Consider the following 18,705-nt stretch of genomic DNA (forward strand, 5'->3'; position numbering starts at 1 on the left):
AGGCAGAGTTCTGCCCAATCGGTGTCAAGGCCAGCAGTGTGGGAAGCAGACTAGAAGAAGAAAAAGGGTTGGGTTTTTATACCCCACTTTTTCTCTTCCGCTTAAGGAGCTGCTTACAATCCCCTTCCCCAACGACAGACACCCCTGTGAGGTAGGTGGGGCTGAGAGAGTGTGACTAGCCCAAGGTCACCCAGCTGGCTTCATGTGGAGGAATGGAGAAACAAATCCAGTTCACCAGGTTAGCCTCTGCTGCTCATGTGGAGGAGTGGGGAATCAAACCCTGTTCTCCAGATCAGGTTCCACCGCTCCAAACCACCGCTCTTAACCACTGCACCACACTGAAGAGACGGGAAGAAATACAAGCTGAATTCCAGAAGGCGGCCTAGATACTTTTTAAAATAACGAAAGCTGGGCATTCAGATAACTTGATACTTAAGATAGTGTTATAATGATATTCAATTGCTGTTTTTTTTTTTAAAAAAAAAAACTGGTGGCATGGGGGGGGGATTGCTGCCAGGGGACTAGGGCAGGGCATCTACAGGGAAAACTGCCACGTGGAAACCTCATTGCCAGTGCGCTGTATCAGCAGCACAAACAGGAAGCCCCCGCGAGCCGGTCCCTGAGGAAAACACCTATGAATAGCTATTGAGTTGCAAAGACCGTGCCTTGTAGTTTTGAGCTCCAAAGAAGAGCAGAGAAGCTAGAACCATGCAAGGTTCCAGCCTCCCCTCGACTTGACAGGCAAGAGAGAGAGACCAGGACCTATTTTATTTTAGGCCAGTCATTCCCCGATTCTCAGGCTTTACTACTCCAGCCTTGAGGTTCGTTTCTGGGCGGGGAAGAGCCACGCACAGACTAGCCTCACACCTTTGCTTAAGTAATACAACAAAGTGTATTGGTTTCAGAGAGAGTGAAAGAAAAGTGAACCCTCATACCATCACAGGCAATTAAAAGGAAAAATAAAACAAGATGAAGAAGAGTTAATTTTTATATGCTGATTTTCTCTACCACTTAAAGGAGACTCAACCCGGCTTACAATCCACTCCCCCTCCCCTCAACAGACACCCTGTGAGGTAGGTGTGGCTGAGAGAGCTGTGACTAGCCCAAGGTCACCCAGCTGGCTTCGTGTGGAGGAGTGGGGAAACAAATCCAGTTCACCAGATTAGCCTCGGCCGCTCATGTGGAGGAGTGGGGAATCAAACCCGGTGCTCCAGATCAGATTCCACTGCTCTTAACCACTGTGTGTGTGTGAAGAGCCATCAAGTCACAGCCAACTTTTGGCAACCCCTTTTTGGGGTTTTCATAGCAAGAGACTAAGAGGTGGTTTGCCAGTGCCTTCCTCTGCACAGCAACGCTGGACTTCCTTGGTGGTCTCCCATCCAAATACTAACCAGGGCTGACCCTGCTTAGCTTCTGAGATCTGACGAGATCAGGCTAGCCTGGGCCACCACTACAGCACGACTAAATAGCCACGCTACTTACAAAGAAGAGCTGATCCCATTTGCTGTTACTGCCAGTCCCCATAGCAAAAGCCAAAGAACCCGAAAGAAAGCCAAAGACAGGCAGGGAAGCTAGAACTGGTTCTCAGCTGCAGGAGAGACGCTGCACACCCAACATTTCAATTTCCAAGTAAAGAAGAGGCCTTACTCCCTGCATCCCTTTACAGGGAAAGGCACCTGGGCAAACCCAGCATGCATGGCCGAGAATCACCTGCAGGAGGATGAGTTCAGCAGGTTGCTAACCAGTCAGCTGTTAGGGACTGACCTGAAACTCCCTGGGATTCCCCCCCCCCCGTTCCATGCAACCCTTCATGTTTTATCCCTGAGACTCCAGAAGGAAGCGGTTGCCAGGGAACACAGACAGGTGCCCAGGAGTGTAATGTTGGGATCAGGTGCAAACCTAGCGATTCTGGGGAGCTGGCAAAAGTCCAGGACGAGGCTGAAGAATCACTGGAACCCCACCAGCAGCCTTCCCTCATCAAGGTATAGGCAGCCCCCAAGGGGGGAGCAGACAGCTGCCCCAGTTGGGGTCTACTGCTATATGCCTCTGCAACTGGGGTACAATGTTCCCATCTACTGGGGAGGTGGTAGAAGAATGGGGTCCCCCTGTTTCTCTGATGGCCACAATCTTGGTCCACATGGCTTTCAGAGGTGGCAATACCAAAGGTGCCCTGATGTGGATGGCCTAGGCTAGGCCAATCCTCAGATCTCAGAAGCTAAGCAGGGTCAGCCCTGGTTAGTACTTGGATGGGAGACCACCGAGGAAGTCCAAGGTTGCTATGAAGACTCAGGCAATGGCAAGCCACTTATGAATGTCTCTTAAATGGGCTGTGACTTGAAGACACTTTGCACACACAATGCTAAAGGCTAGGCAGAAGTGTGGAAACGAGGGTTGCCAATTTCCAGGTGATGGCTGGAGATCTACTGTTACAACTAATCTTCAGCCGATAGAGATCAGTTCCCCTGGAGAAAAGGCAGGGCTTCGGAAAGGGAGAGAGCTCAGCAGGGATGTGATGCCATAGAGTCCAGCCTGCAAAACTGTCATTTCCTCCAGGGAAACTGACCTCTGTAGTCCAGAGAACAGCAGTGATCCTGGAAGACCTCCAGTTCCCACCTAGAGGCTGGCAACCCTGCTTAATCCAGACTGTCTCGTGTGACCCATTTTATACAAGCGTCTAACTTCGCCCAATTCAACACCTGTCAATTTTCAACCGTGATGCTGAAATCGGAGCATGCGCATCACGTCATTCAAGGGGGGAGAAGCATGTTTTATTCGTAAATTTGAGCGCATCTCAAATAATACTTGCAAAGCACATCGGTGGACAAGCAAGGTTTTTTTTTAATCGCCATTGCTTTAGTTTCTGCTTCTCCAAATTCCAGATGCATTCCTATTCCTATTCGAGCGAGCGTGTCCAGATTTTTAACAGGCAGCAAAATAAAACAGTTGTCTCACCGCACTTCTCACAAGAGGTATTCCTGCAAAAGGCAGCCTGCAAACTCATCCTACACCATTTTCTCGGCGCCAGCCAGGGGGCGCTGTGACCGCTCGCCTCCCGCTCTTTCCTCGGCTTCAGTATCATGTTCCGTAGAATGAACATTTCTGACGTAATACGCATATGGGCGGGACGAAAAGGCAGCAACGGGCACTTCTGTCTCCTCCAATCCCCAATCAGCTCGCGACATCTCGAGACCGCCTCCTCCCGGGCCGCGCGTGCGCAGTTGGCCCAACCGCGTCGCTGTGGCGAGGGGTTAGCGGCTACGCGCCTTGGCCGTTATTCCCCTCGTGCCTGGAGCTCGCCCTATTCTGCCGCCAAAATGCCGCGGATTATGATTAAAGGAGGCGTGTGGCGCAACACCGAAGTGAGTAGCGCATCCCTTCTCCCCCCGGTCTGCGCTCTTCCCCGCTTGCCTTTCTCTTCCCCTCCGGAGGCCTCTCTTCAACCTCAGTGAGGGAACGCCAGTGCGCATGCGCCAGGGGTAGCGCTCCCCTGTGGCGCCTGCGCACGAGTGACTCTCTTGCTCAACGGGTGTTTTGTACCGTGGGAAGGAATCGTGCATCATTGATGGTGTTAAGACCAACAATAAAGTGATGCTGGGTCTGGAAAGGCTATTTGGATATGTTACCCCTGGAAGTGCCAGATCCTGGATTTCTAAGTTTGGGGACGGGCTGTGGCTCGGAGGAAGAGCCTCTGCTTGGCATGCAGAAGGTTCCAGGTTCAATCCCCGGCATCTCCAGTTAAAAGGCCTCTGCCAGTGACTCTGGAGTGTCACTGCCCGTCTGAATGGACACCTTTTCCCTAATACCTAGCCGGTACCTTTCCGCCTGCAATTAAAACCCATTAACTCACAATAATAGGAGCCTCGTGGCGCAGAGTGTTAAGCTGCAGTACTGCAGTCAAAAGCTCTGCTCACGACCTGAGTTCGATCCCGACGGAAGTTGGTTTCAGGTAGCCGGCTCAAGGTGGACTCAGCCTTCCATCCTTCCGAGGTCGGTCAAATGAGTACCCAGCTTGCTGGGGGTAAAGGGAAGATGACTGGGGAAGGCACTGGCAAACCACCCCGTAAACAAAGTCTGCCTTGGAAACGTCGGGATGTGACGTCACCCCATGGGTCAGGAATGACCCGGTGCTTGCACAGGGGACCTTTACCTTTAACTCACAATAATGTGTTTAAATTGCAGGCAGAAAGGTACCAGCTGGATATTGGGAATTTATTTATTTATTTACAGTAAGAGGAGTTTGACAGTGGAATTAGAGGTGGTGAGCTCCCCCTCACTGGCAGCCTTTAAGCAGAGGCTGGACAAGCACTTGTCAGGGATGCTCTAGGCCAGGGGTGTCAGACATAAGGCCGGAGGGCTGGATTTGGCCCCTTGAGAGTTCTTATCCGGCCCGCAAGCCAGTCGAGGCAGCCACCATTCCTTTCTCGATCTGGGCTGGTGAGGCATGGCTCGACCAAGTGACATTTATGTCTTATCCGGCCTTTGTAACAATTGAGTTCGACACCCCTGCTCTAGGCTGATCCTGCATTAAGCAGGGGGTTGGACTAGGTGGCCAGTATGGCCCCTTCCAACCCTGTGATTCTGTGGCATTACTGACCTTGATTAACCAATGGTCTGATTCAGTAGGAGGGCAGGTTTATGTGTATCAGCTGCCAGGCCAACTTGGGAGTAGTTTCTAATGGCTAGTATTTATTTAGGATATTTCTCCTCTGCCTTTCTTCATAAAAGTGCTCGAGGTGATTTGCAATAAAAGTGGCTATGAGTGGATTAGTAAAGATTGATTTTACAGCTTTCTTCTCTGATGGTGGTCTTCCAAAGGTGCTGATATTAACAAAGAGGCAGGATCCCACCCTAAAGAAGGCAAGACCCACTAGGGGAAGGAAAAAGGAGGAGGATCAGTTTGGCAGAATTTATTTATTTAGGCTCAGTTGGACTTTTCTAACCAGGTTTTTCTTTGATGAAAGCCTGCCTCAGGGTGCTAATTCCTCCCACCAGTGGCAGAGGCAAGATTTCCTTTCCCCCTTTGTTCTTCCTTCCTGGGGGCAGCTGGAGCAGAGTTCTTTTCTGGCCAGTGGCTGATCTTCTTTAGCCTCGATGTGCTTCTCGAGAGAGAGAAGATGTAACCCTTTCCCTCTGGCTGCTGACAGAGGCCAGAGTGTCCTTTTTGTTCCCTTCTCCCGTATCAGGGCAACTGGCTTGATTAATGACAAGGCTCATAATGGTGGCATGTTGTGTTCCAGTGTGATATTAGGCTTCTTAGTAAGCCAGAGTTGGATTGCAAGGAACCCTTTTATCAGCAGCGAAGCTCTGAGACGTCGTTTTTCTCTTAAAATGCTGTCAGTAGACTCCAGGGGTAACTTATCCAAATAGCCTTTTCAGCCCTAGCACTTGGCTTGGAGTGGTGGGGTGGGTGTCACCCCAGCGGTAACTGCCTACATAGGTATGATGGAATTTGTTTCACGACTTGGGTGAGCTGTGATCGCTTTTACAAACCTCTGTGAAAAGGCTTTCTCGACTGCTTTGTGCTTGTGTAAAGTGCTGTCAAGACCCAGCCGACTTATGACGACCCCATAGGGTTTTCAAGGCAAGAGGCTAACAGAGCTGGGTTAGCCATTGTCTTCCTTTGCATAATCACTTACTGCATTTCTGGGATGAAGAGAGTTGCCTGGTACTCCCTGTAACACTCCAGGATTCGGAAGAAAAGTTACGATGAATAACTACAAAAACTTTTGATTTTTTTTTAAAGGATGAAATTCTTAAAGCGGCTGTGATGAAATATGGCAAAAACCAGTGGTCTCGCATTGCTTCCCTCCTGCACAGAAAATCGGCAAAGCAGTGTAAAGCCAGATGGTAGGTAATAGAGTGTAGTCTCTGGGGAAAATGGGATGCATCATTAGGGGGAACTTCAGAATAATTCAGCCATTAAAGGTTGGTGAGGTCAATAAGGCTGTGTATAGAAGTCTGTTCCTTGGGTTCCCCCAAAGAGCACCATTTTGAGAGGTATTTCAGCCTTCAGCAGAAGGAGGGAGGTGAGGAAGTCGTGCTTCCATGCAGGGAAGTTTTAGGTGGAATCCAACTCTGTGAGTTTCATTCTCTCTATATTTCTTGTTAGAGTGCCTTGAGAGTTGTTCCTATGACGTAGGGCTAGTTGGTAGGCATTTCGTATTAAGAAAATAACCCCCATTTTTGCCCTTTCCAATAAGGTATGAGTGGCTCGACCCCAGTATAAAGAAGACAGAATGGTCCCGGGAAGAAGAAGAAAAGCTCCTGCATTTGGCCAAACTTATGCCAACCCAGTGGAGGACCATTGCACCCATCATCGGAAGAACAGCCGCCCAGTGCTTGGAGCATTATGAATTTCTTCTGTAAGTAGCTCTGTTCTGTAACAAACAGCGCCACTTGTTTGGTGTCGGGAGGTTCTGCGGGCTTTTCCAATTACAGAAGCAAATGGGGATTTTCTGAAGAAAATGTTTGGGGTGGTCATGAGCCATTGGCTCTGCCTGTGGGTCTACTCAGGCCATCCATCTTCTAGGGAGTTCTAACAAGTGAGAATACTTGGTGTTGGTGGGACTTTCGTAGGTCTTTTTTCCCCAGTGCTGTGTTTCTCTTAGCATTTATTTAAGTGCATCTTTTGACATAACTATTACTGCAGTCTCTTGATCTGTCATCTTTTCAGGGATAAGGCTGCTCAGAGAGACAATGAAGAAGAAACAGCTGACGATCCTCGGAAACTGAAACCTGGAGAAATTGACCCAAACCCGGAAACCAAGCCAGCCAGGCCAGATCCTATTGATATGGATGAGGGTATGTGAAAGAAAATGCTTTGCGAATTTGTCTCACTTCCCCATTTTTAATCATTATCCAGCTATATGTGGTTCTCTTTCTTCAATGAACGGCACACCACTGTTATTCCCCTGAGAGGTATTGAACGTTTCTCTTTTTAGTTCGCCATTGCTCACCTTCCCGCAGCTTTCTCATCTTTGTATGGTAACGGCATCTGTTATATCATGCAATCTTTACTTCAGTTCAACAGTGTGACTTTCTATGTGTTACTGAAATAGAGTTGGGAGGTGGGCTAGCAGTAATTCATCTCTCTCCAAAATACTACCATTGAGAAAGGGTGGGGCTGTGGCTCAGTGGTAGAGCATCTGCTTGGCAAGCAGAAAGTCCCAGGTTCAATCCCCGGCATCTCCAGTTAAAGGACTAGGCAAGTAGGGGGTGTGAAAGACCTTTCTCTGCCTGAGACCCTGGAGAGCCACTGTTGGTCAGAGTAGACAATACTGACTTTGATGGACCAAGGGTCTTATTCAGTATAAGGCAGCCTCATGTGTTCAATTTTAAGAGCATTAGATGATCTTTCAGTAGAGTAACAAAAGTCCTTACAAATCTTAAGTGCTTCATTCTTTAATGGTTTGAAAGGATTTTTATTTTACTTTTACTTTTTTGTGTGTGTGGAAAGAATCAGTTTTTTAAAAAAATACTGCATTGGATCCAGGGTTCTGCCAGTAGAAGGGAGCGCAGATTTTAGATGCCTTCCCATCCCGCTCAGCTGTTCCTTTTGATCCAGAGAAAGTTGATTCCTGGGATCACGTCATCCATGTGGAGAAGCAGCCACATGGGTTTGAAGGATGCAATAAAGAGGGGGTAAGGGAAGAATTGCCTCCCTCTTCCCCAGCCACAAGATGGGCGAAGGAGTGATTTTGTCCCCTTCCTCTTCTTCAGAGCAGCCCTCAGCACAGCTGCTTTTATTATGGGTCCTGTAACCCCAGAAATCAGATTTGCACATAGGGTCAGAAGGGACTGTTAGGCAGAGGGGAGTGTGGCAAAAATCCACAACTGCTTATTGCCTTCCACTGATAAATCACCAGATTCAAGCTCCCAGGAAACTAACTCTTGACAGCTTATAGCCCGAAAATCTTGTTGGTCAGGTACCACTAGACTTGGATCTAACTCTTCTACTGCAGACCAACACAGCTACTCTCCTGAAACATGTTCAAGCTGTAGCAGTAATGTTATTTCTGTATTCCTAGGAGCCTGGACTCTCCCTAGAAGCTAAAATGACCAAACTGAGGTTATTGTACATTAGTTTATGAGAAGATGAGTCACTGGAAATGTCAATAATGCTAGAAAAAGCGGAAGGCAGCAGGGAAAGAGGAATTCCCAACATGAGGTGGATTGATTCCATGAAGGAAGCCACAGTCCTCAGCTTGCGAGACCTGAGAAAGGCTGTTAATGATAGGACGTTTTGGAGGCCATTAATTCATGTTTGCCATAAGTCGGAATTGACTTGATGGCACTTCACACATACACAGGGGAGAAAACTAACCATTGCAGTCTTAACTTTTAGGGAAAAGACATCCATAGAGCCAAATCAGTTTTTGAATGGTCTCAGGAGACACAGGGCATATGAAATCTGTACTCTGCTTTCCCCCCTCCCAGTTTTTAATACTCTCTTCCTCTTTATTGGTTTCCTGCTAACAGCTGTCAATGAGCAAGTGTTAACTTTCTATACATTACTTTTGCAGATGAACTAGAGATGCTTTCTGAAGCTAGAGCTCGTTTGGCTAACACTCAGGGGAAAAAAGCCAAAAGGAAAGCCAGAGAGAAGCAATTAGAAGAAGCTAGGTAGGCATCGCTTCTCTCATGATATTTCTGCCTTTCTTGGCTGTTTTGCTGTTGGATTTTATGGGTCTTCCAAGGTTTTTTTTTCTGGGGGGCAGTTGGATTACTCAGCGTGGTGTAGTGGTTAAGAGCTTTCAGCGAGAGCCAGCATGGTGTAGTGGTTAAGAGTGGTGGTTTGGAGCGGTGGAATCTGATCTGGAGAACCGGGTTTGATGCCACTCCTCCACATGAGCGGCGGAGGCTAATCTGGTGAACTGGATATGTTTCCCCACTCTTACACACAAAGCCAGCTGGGTGACCTTGGGCAAGTCATTCTCAGCCTCACATACCTCACAGGATGTCTGTTGTGGGGAGGGAAGGGAAGGTGATTGTAAGTCGGTTTGATTCTCCCTTAAGTGGCAGAGAAAGTTGACATATAAAAACCAACTCTTCTTCTTCTCAACAACATGGTGGCCAAACAGGAGTACCGTCTGCAGCCTATTGACTTGGGCATAGCACCCAGACACTGCACAGTGTACTTGGTTGATGTGGCCGCGTGGTTTTCTAGCAAATGTCCAAACTCCTTTTTTCTCTCTGCTTTCAAAGCATGATAAGTTCTGGTAAGTAAGCACTCTGAGGAAAGGTTGCAGGAGCTGGGTATGTTTAGCCTGAAGAGGAGAAGACTGAGAGGGGATATGATAACCATCTTCAAGTACTTGAAGGGTGGTCATATAGAGGATGGTGCCGAGTTGTTTTCTGTTGCCCCAGAAGTTCGGACCAGAACCAACAGGTTGAAATTAAATCGAAAGAGTTTCCGTCTAGACATTAGGGAAAATTTTCTAACAGTTAGAGCGGTTCCTCAGTGGAACAGGCTTCCTTGGGAGGTGGTAAGCTCTCCTTCCCTGGAGGTTTTTAAGAGGACACTAGATGGGCAGCTGTCAGCAATGCTGATTCTATGACCTTAGGCAGATCATGAGAGGGAGGGCATCTTGGCCATCTTCTGGGAATGAAGTATGGGGGTGTGGGGGGGAGGTAGTTTGGAATTTCCTGCATTGTGCAGGGGGTTGGGTTAGATGACCCTGGTGGTCCCTTCCAACTCTATGATTCTATGACTGCAGTAAGACAAGAAACATGTTGTAAATCTCAGGGTCATAATGATATGTTTTCTCGTCCTTCCTTTTATTCTCTTTATTTCCTTAAAAATGGGTCCAAGTCACCAGTTGATCTAGGATGAGCCCAACCCATAACAAAGCAGATGAATCTCAGCCCAGATTCAGATTGGTTTGGGCAGTAAAGTTGATGGGGTAGCCTGGGAAAAATGGCTTTCTGTCAGCCCATTTTGTCTACATGCTGATTGGAAGGATCAAATGCTACATTGTTGGAAGGCTGTGGTTCAGATGTGACAAACGAGAGGTCGTCTTAATACATTACTTCCAAAACATGGATTGATTTTATTGGTTTCTGAGGTTTCCAGGCACTCTTCAACTGTGCTTCCATCCTGAGAAAATGGCTACAAGAACTCCTCAGAGTGATTAGTTAGATTGATATATAGAATCAGGAAAAAAACATCCGCCCCAAAGTCAGTCAGACTGCAGATGTGGAGAAAATACATCTGATGAGATGTGTCTGAACTGTTATTAGTCTGGTCATCTGTCCCACTTAACATCTGCAGCAGCAGTAAAATCAAACCCATTCTTGGCACTTCATATTAAAAGCTTCTGAGACCTTAACTAAAATTGATGTCTTGTTCTTTGCCTAGTATAACTGAATATTTTTGTGGAAGTAGAATTGTCAGTATGGAAATTGTGGTTTAACATGAAAAAACATTAGCAGTGTCTCCTCTAAAAGTGGTCCATATTTGGTAACCAGAGACATTCATTTTACAAAGCTGAGTTAATTTGTGTCCCCCTTCTTAGGCGCTTGGCTGCCCTCCAGAAGAGGAGGGAACTCCGAGCTGCAGGGATTGAGATCCAGAAGAAAAGGAAAAAGAAAAGGGGGGTCGACTATAACGCTGAGATCCCGTTTGAAAAGAAGCCCGCTATAGGTTTTTACGACACATCAGAAGAAAACTACCAGGCGCTGGATGCGGACTTCAGGAAGTTACGGCAGCAAGACTTAGATGGGGAACTGAGATCGTAAGTTGACTCTCAATTAAAAGATTGTATCCAAATGGCTGGCACTGTGCCAGAGGAAGCACAGAACATGTCTGTGTAATGTGTCAACAAAGTACATGTTGCTGTACCATAAACCAACTGCTTATGATCTTTTCTGAATTCTTATTACAATTCACAAGAAGTTATAAGCACGCGGTCCAACATTTCCAGACATTAGTGGAGAGAAAATTGTTAAAATCTGCAGGTAGTATGCATTCACTGCTGGAACTGAGGAGGGGACTGGCCAATGAGGATACCTCTATATTCGCAGCAGTAATTTAACTCTGTCAGATAACTAGTTTTTTAATCCCTTACTTCTGCTTCATGATTTCTTATCCCCTTTGCCTCTAAACTTTACCAATCCATTCTTGAAATACTAAAGATATAATAAGAATATTTTACATATAGATTATTGCTACATTTGCTTGAACTTCTTGGTGCTAAGCATTGGTTTTTATGAAAAATTTACATAGTCCTAGGACTAGTTAACACAATTTTGTGGACTTATGTATGGACTTTTTGATTAAGATATTCACAGTATTTGGACTGTACACTGTAGGTTTTGTTAAGATTCTTTAATGTGTATGTGGTTATATAAGAGGTGATAACATAGAGACTATAAGCTGATTTTGCCATTCTGTGTCAGGTTTTGTTGCATCTAACATCTTGCACAGAGGTGTCATAATTCTTATTCTGGTTATACTTGGTAGCATAAGACATAAAAGACGCTATTGCTTCCATTTTCTTTCCCATACCTCCTGTCCCTTTTTCTGTTTCCAGAGTTACAGTATTGTATGGAAAAGCAGGAAGAATGCAAAGGGAATAATATTTCTGTTTGTTTAAAAAAATCTATGTTTCGGCTGAATATTTTATCTTACAAATTATGCAGCTTCAAATAACTTCCCACAACAATAATGTGGCTTTTCTTTGTTAAGTCCAGTAAGTCGTTTGATGAGCTCGGAAACACTGTGTTGCAGTCCTTTTCTGAAGAACATTGTTTTTTTTATTCAGTTGAGGCATCTTTCCTTTTATTAGGGAAAAGGAAGGAAGAGAGCGAAAGAAAGACAAGCAGCAGCTGAAACGGAAAAAGGAATCCGATTTGCCTTCCGCAATACTTCAGACTAGTGGAGTGTCAGAGTTCACCAAAAAAAGAAGCAAGCTAGTGCTTCCAGCCCCTCAGGTAAATGGCTTTTTGTTGGGGTTGTTGTTTCCTGAGGGTAGGTAGCCAGTGAAAATCAAGCTGTTTTTGTGTCATAGCCACTGCAGAGGATGATGTTTTGCCCACAGGAAGAAACAGTTCAGAAAGGAAAGTTAAAGCCTTGTGTATATGGACAAGTAGCATCTTTCCCTGAAGCGTCTCCTGATGCATATCACCTGTTGGATCCAACTTTGCAGATTTCCTCTGTACATTCCAGAATAGCAGTGTGAGAGTCCTTCACAGTAGCATTATTTCGACGCACAACTCTTTGCGTGCTTTCCCAATTTGAATGAATGAATGGGGTTTTTTTGCATATAGCCTTGGGCCATTACAAACATATCAACAATGCCACAAATATATAATAAAAGGAAAAATACTAGGTTGATAAAACGCCATATTAATAATAAATATTCAACTAAAACTATGCTAAATTGATGCATATAGGGCAAATATGACTAAAAATTGCATTGGAGTCCCAATCGGCCAATGAGACCTAGCAACCATTAAAATCAACTCGAAGGGTCAGCTCTCAGTAACCTTATCGGACCTTATTTTCTTTGCCGCCAGAGCATACAGGGAGGTCCTAAACAAAACAAACCCATCAGAAGCTGTTAACAAAAATACTAATTTCTCAGCACTAGGATGTGTTTAGGCCAGAAACCAGCCCAACAAGAAATTTAGCCCTGGGTTGCATGCATAAAGGGCATTGAAATAGGTAGTGGTAGAAGTCCTCCAGAGCAGACGTTCCACAGATACAAAAACATTGATCTTTTGGGATTCGGCAGTAATGCCTGGCCAATGCAGCTGTTGGCATTGTTTGAAAGCATAGGGATGTAAAGGCTGCTCTAAGCTTTGGATTTGGTGTGTTGGCTAGATATAAGAAGCCCTAAGATGGTCAGTCCCAAGTTAGAAAGTCTATCTGTTCAGTGTTGTTATCACTGTGACATGGAGTATCATGGTGATTACTGTCAGAGGTGAATAACTGCAAAAATAGTGGCAGATGCACCCCTTAGCCCAGTTAGCTGGAAGGAGAAGTAAGTCTGCCGTTACTCAGTGCTGCCAGGGGTTATTCTCACACAGTCTCTCTAATGTTGAAGTTGGGCTCTTCGTTGTTAGGTGTCTCCTGATTCCTTAGGAATCTGACTGTATGCCGGGCAATCAGCTTGACTCCTTTTTAAGATTTCAGATACAGAACTTGAAGAAGTGGTGAAAGTTGGCCAGGCAAGTGAGATCGCGCGTCAGACAGCAGAGGAGTCTGGGATTATGAACTCCGCTTCCAGCACGCTCTTGTCCGAATACAACGTTACCAACAACAGCATTTCCCTCCGAACACCCAAAACGCCAGCAGCCCAGGACAGGATCCTGCAGGTAAAACCACTTTAAAAACGTTAGCGTTAAACTGACAGTCACCCACTTCGTCAGCATTTGGTGACGTAACCACTGAGGACAGGCAGCAGAAGGCCTGTGCCCTGCCATGGTGAGAATGTGCCCCTCCCCCTGATGCGTCTGGAGCTTAGCCTGGGTGGAAGTGGCACCGCCTTTTGGTTTGCTTGGATCAAAACCTCTGAGAGGGTGTCTGTTGGGAGGAAGGCTATGAGAGGAAAGATCAGGCAGAGCTCAGCGTGTAGTGGGTTGTGAGACCCTCTTCTCAATGAAGGTGAACTTTGACCAGCGTGATGTAGTGGTTAAGAGCGGTGGTTTGGAGCAGTGGACTCTAATCACCCTTGGTTCGGCACGTCTGGATGGAATTCAAGCAACACGTTCATTGTTCATTAAATCTCGGTAGTGGATGCTTTAGCAGTGTCAGGTCCCTTTTTGAAAATTGTGTTTTAGCTTGCTTGTAGGGGTGTCATCCTCCCTCCCCTTATCTGAAAGTGACTTATCAGGGAATTTAAAACTTTTATCTTTTGACATCAGCTGCAGTGATGACTCTGACATGGATTGCTTTGTGCTATATAGGAAGCCCAGAACTTGATGGCTCTTACGAATGTTGACACACCCCTGAAAGGTGGCCTTAATACCCCCCTCCACGAGAGTGACTTCTCCGGTGTAACACCTCAAAGACAGGTTGTTCAGACTCCAAACACTGTGCTTTCCACGCCTTTCAGGTAAGCCAATCTACTTGGTTGTAAGGGGGCTAAGTTGCATTTGAGCTTTCTTGCACTTAAAGTGATGGTTTGCTGGTTGGTTATCCCGTGACAAAAAATGGGGGCTTGATCCGGCAATCTACCAGCAGACAGTGCTGATGGATGTGGGTCTTTGCCACGTCCCCCCAGGCAATCCCTTCTGACCCCAGGAAAGTTGATTCCAAGGGTAATGGGAGCCTTGTGAACTTGTGGGGGGGGGTGCTGCACTGCTGGTGGCAGACTGGCTCCCTGGGGAAATGTGGCAAAGATTCACACTCCTTGTGCTAGTAGATCACAGGATCCAAACCATAGACTTTCTCAGTGTAGTATTGACATGAACCAAGGGGGAGAGGAGAACATCTGTGATGAAGACGAAGAGAGGAATGGTGCATGCTTGGGACAGGCTGATGCTTCCAGTCTAATAGCCATAATCAGGATATTGGGCAGCATGACTTCTAAACTGGGTCTCTAGCTTTTGAATGTGGGAGTGGGTCGTAAGTAAGAAGATGAGTGAATAGAATCATAGAGTTGGAAGGGACCACCAGGGTTATCTAGTCCAACCCCCTGCACAATGCAGGAAATTCACAACTACCTCCACACACACACACAGTGACCCCTACTCCATGCCCAGAGGATGGCCAAGATGCCCTCCCTCTCATGATCTGCCTAAGGTCATAGAATCAGCAGTGCTGACAGATGGCCATCTAACCTCTTCTTAAAAACCACGGGAAGGAGCGCTGACCACCTCCTGAGGAAGCCTGTTACACTGAGGAACCGCTCTGTTAGAAAATTCTTCCTAATGTCTAGTCGGAAACTCTTTTGATTGAATTTCAACCCGGTTCTGGTCTGACCTTCTGGGGCAAGAGAAAACAACTCGGCACCATCCTCTATATGACAGCCCTTCAAGTACTTGAAGATAGTACTTGAAGTTTGGAGGCTGCCTCTTTTTAGGGTGGTTTTTTTTTTTTTTTTACTACTTAGTATTCAGCACTGCTCACCCCAGAATCTCAGGATGGGTCAGCCTCGTCAGTTTCCCATTAAGCCTTGCTCTCCCCTCCCCCCTTCCCTCCCTCCCTTGCCTGGCATGGAAGAATGTTATTTGAAGCTTATGATGTAGAAGTATAGTAGATGATCCAGTAGTGGTCATCTACCATTTGCTTTTCTTAGCTTCCCCCCCTCTTCACATACTATATCACTCGATAAGAATTTTATTATAACTTCTCCCCACTGCCCACTTCCCTGGTATATCTGTACATTTTTGTAGTTGTTAAAATAAATGTTAGATAAGAAACAGACTCAAAATTTTAGAACCTAAACAGGGACTCGAGCAGCTATTCCAGTGACTGCATACATTAGATTGGAAGCTATGCACACGGTTTGTGTGGTGTTGCTCCGACGTGTTGTACTAGAGCAGAGGCATTTTTTCTAGGACTCCTTCTCATGGAGCCGAAGGACTGACTCCTCAAGGCGGGATGACTCCAAAGCCAGTCGTGGGAGTGACGCCTGGTAGGACTCCCCTGCGTGATAAATTAAATATCAACCCTGAAGAAGGAATGGCAGATTATAGTGACCCGACATACACAAAGCATATGGTAAGTAGCGAATGGTGCTGGTTTGCTTAATTTTTTGTTGTATCTGTTACATGATGTGGAATGGAATGATCAGAAATGGAGATGGATACTTCCCAAATAAAACAGATTAATTTGATCTTTTGCCAGTGTAAGTATGAGACGGATATCACTGCTGGCAGTTGTAATGGAGTAGGAGGTAGGGGTGGGTCATGAAGATCCATGGGAAAAGGAGACGAGAGGGTACTCTTTAAAGGCTGTCACTTAGAGGAGGGCAGGGAGCTGTTCCTGTTGGCAGCAGAGGATAGGACTCGCAATAATGAGTTTAGATTGCAAGTGGAAAGGTACCGGCTGGATATAAGGATTTTTTTTTTACAATAATAGTTGTTTGACAGTGGAATCAGCTACCTGTGGGGGGTGAGCGCCCCCTCACTGGCAGTCTTTTAAGCAGAGGCTGGACAAACACTTGTCGGGGATGCTCTAGGCTGATCTTGCATTAAGCAGGGGGTTGAACTAGATGGCCAGTGTGGCCTCTTCCAACTCTGTGATTCTGATTCCACCCCTAAAATCTTCAGAAATTTCCCATCCAGAATTGGCAACCCTACCGATCGATTCCCTTTCACCATGGGTCACCGATCATCCCTGGCATCATGCAATAAAAAGGTATTTTCCTGTAAGAAGGAAGCCACCAGCGAAACCATGAAGCTTCCCTGTTGTCTTAGCGGTTGACCCCACAAGGAGGAGGTAGTCTAGTGTGTTGGTCTGTGGCACTTCTGTTAGGTCAAGAGGAAAGAGAGCACTTGGTGGGGTCGGGGCAGAGTTTGTGACTGGGACTTCCTTACTGCAGCTCTTCTCTGGCCATAGAAACAGGCTCATAATCACTGGAAAACATGGCTTGTGGCCATATTGTAACAAGGATAAGAATCAAGCCCATTTCACGTGACACATGGGAAAGGGAAAGAGGTCCTGAGTGCATCTAGTGAAGCTGTTTTTGGAAGCGTTTGTACATGTAGCCGACTTTGTGGAATAGGAACTGTTCAGTCCCAAAGAGAGAGTCCTTCCTGTAATCCCACCCACACACCCCATTCCTGAGTTTGGCTTCCAGCTGTAAATACAGGACCTTATAATGAACTTGCTCTCTTCACAGAGCAGAACTTGATCCTTTTTTTCTTTTTTTGTAAGATGCCACTGGCTTTTAAATTCTTTCCACTTCCTTGGAAATGCTAGCTCTGTTCCTTTAACACTGTCCCCTTAGCCGTGGCACAAGCAGCGTTTATATGAATGTTCTCCTCAAAGCTTACTATCTGATTGTTTGCGTTTGCCTATGGATTTTGATAGGCAAACCTGGAAGTGTTTTTTTTATATGGTTATCTTTGGGGCTTGCCAAATCTGAACTCCCTTGTAAACTAAAAAGGGAATACTTGCCTTTACTTTTAAACAACAGTCTTCTGTGCAAAATACAAGGTTCCTTTGCTCTCAGAACAGAAATGTTCTGATTTGTTTATATCACTTCCAAGATTACAATCGCAGTAGTCTCTCAGAGTGCCGAGAGATGTGGGGCTCTTGCCCTTAAAGTGCCTGTGGCGCATTTTATTTTTGGACTTGTTGCTAAAGAATGTGTAGAGGGATCAGCCTCGTTAGCCCTTAGCTGCCACAGTGGGCACCCCTCACCTAGAGAAAACAAGCACTGAGAGCAAGACAGCCCCACTGGCCATTGTAAACCGTGCGCACCAATAGGGACCAGCAGAAGCATCAGATATCAGGACTGCAAGCATGAAATGTACTTCACCAGCTCTGAGTGAGCACTGACCTTGCATTGTTCAGGGGGTTGGACTAGATGACTCTGGTGGTCCTTTCCAGTTCTATGATTCTATTATTTGATTTTAGGTATCAGTATTTGTTTAGCCATAGGCCGTTACAAAACTTCCTCGCATAAATACAGAAAAAATTATCTCAAAAAAAGATAAAATTACAACAGTATGCATTTCCCTGGTAAAATCAATTACATACGCAATCTCTGTTAAAACATTGTTTGGATTCCTGTGCAGAATTTTTCTTAATAACTTCAAGAGCTCTAATCTTCCTGGCTGCAATAGCAAATTGTGATATTCTAAAGGTTACATGCGAATCAGAGTCAGAAAGTAGGAAGATCAATTTATCAAATTCAGAACAAAAAGTTACTCCCTTCAGAATTCCATCCAGAAATTTGGCTCTAGGCTCACTATACAGTGGACATATTAACACATAGTGAAAGATGTTTTCCATTCTAGGTAGAGTAGCCCTTATCTGGACATCCCAGATCCAGACTGGTCCGAAAACCAGACTGATCCGAAAACCGGACCCTTCGAGCCGGCATGCAGGCAGATCCGTGCTGCCTGTTTTCAATGTTTCCTCTCACCTGAAAAAATAAAATACAGTGTACACTGCATCGTAGATGGAGACTGAAATCCCGCCGTTGTTAGTTAGTTTGTTGTTACTCTTGTTTAACAGCTGATACAGGCATTCTGGTGAGATTGTGAAACCTTTGCTTTCTGATGGTTCAGTGTACACAAAATTATTAAAAGTATTCTTTAAAATTACATTCAGGCTGTCTGTATAAAGTATATAAAATGTAAATGAAGGTTGCATCCGTATTCTCCAAGGAAGTACCTAGGGAATTAGGAGTAAGAGCTGGTTCCTGTCCTGAGCACGTTGCTTATGCCAGCCATCCTGGCCGTCTCTGGACACACACTTGCGCAGACAAGCATCCCATGTGCTCTGGTGGACCAAAGATGATCAGCAATGTCTGGTTGTTCCTGTTCATATCTGGACGGTTGTTGGAATCGTAATTGGTCACCCAGATTATCTTCAGAATACTCAGGCTGGCCTACTGAACACCGTCCACAAAAACCACTTTTTTCTGGCTGATCCCTGAGAATAGGTTGTTTTCTTTCTTTGTTTCCCCCTGTTCTTAGACTGAGGTCTTGAACAATAAATCTGTAAAACTTAAATAAGACCCATCTCTAAAAACACCTCTCCTTGACTCTTCTCTTCTGCCTCCAAAAAACGAGCAACAAAATAAG

The 18,705-nt window shown here is 45.8% G+C and overlaps 1 protein-coding gene across 1 annotated transcript in view; it reads left to right on the forward strand.

Annotated features, from left to right (window-relative positions):
• The first annotated feature begins 3,264 nt into the window (after positions 1 to 3,264).
• The window catches only part of CDC5L (cell division cycle 5 like), a 30,955-nt gene continuing 15,514 nt past the window's right edge, over positions 3,265 to 18,705 (forward strand). Inside the window, exons 1-10 of the mRNA XM_056856661.1 lie at positions 3,265 to 3,359; positions 5,744 to 5,847; positions 6,201 to 6,362; positions 6,674 to 6,801; positions 8,523 to 8,622; positions 10,515 to 10,733; positions 11,787 to 11,931; positions 13,129 to 13,317; positions 13,909 to 14,057; positions 15,505 to 15,667. Of these exons, the coding sequence (XP_056712639.1) occupies positions 3,315 to 3,359; positions 5,744 to 5,847; positions 6,201 to 6,362; positions 6,674 to 6,801; positions 8,523 to 8,622; positions 10,515 to 10,733; positions 11,787 to 11,931; positions 13,129 to 13,317; positions 13,909 to 14,057; positions 15,505 to 15,667 (1,404 nt within the window). The 5' untranslated portion in view covers positions 3,265 to 3,314. The remainder of the gene's footprint in view (positions 3,360 to 5,743; positions 5,848 to 6,200; positions 6,363 to 6,673; positions 6,802 to 8,522; positions 8,623 to 10,514; positions 10,734 to 11,786; positions 11,932 to 13,128; positions 13,318 to 13,908; positions 14,058 to 15,504; positions 15,668 to 18,705) is intronic.

This window comes from Euleptes europaea, chromosome 10 (assembly GCF_029931775.1).
Source record: "Euleptes europaea isolate rEulEur1 chromosome 10, rEulEur1.hap1, whole genome shotgun sequence".
Taxonomy (NCBI): Eukaryota; Metazoa; Chordata; class Lepidosauria; order Squamata; family Sphaerodactylidae; genus Euleptes; species Euleptes europaea.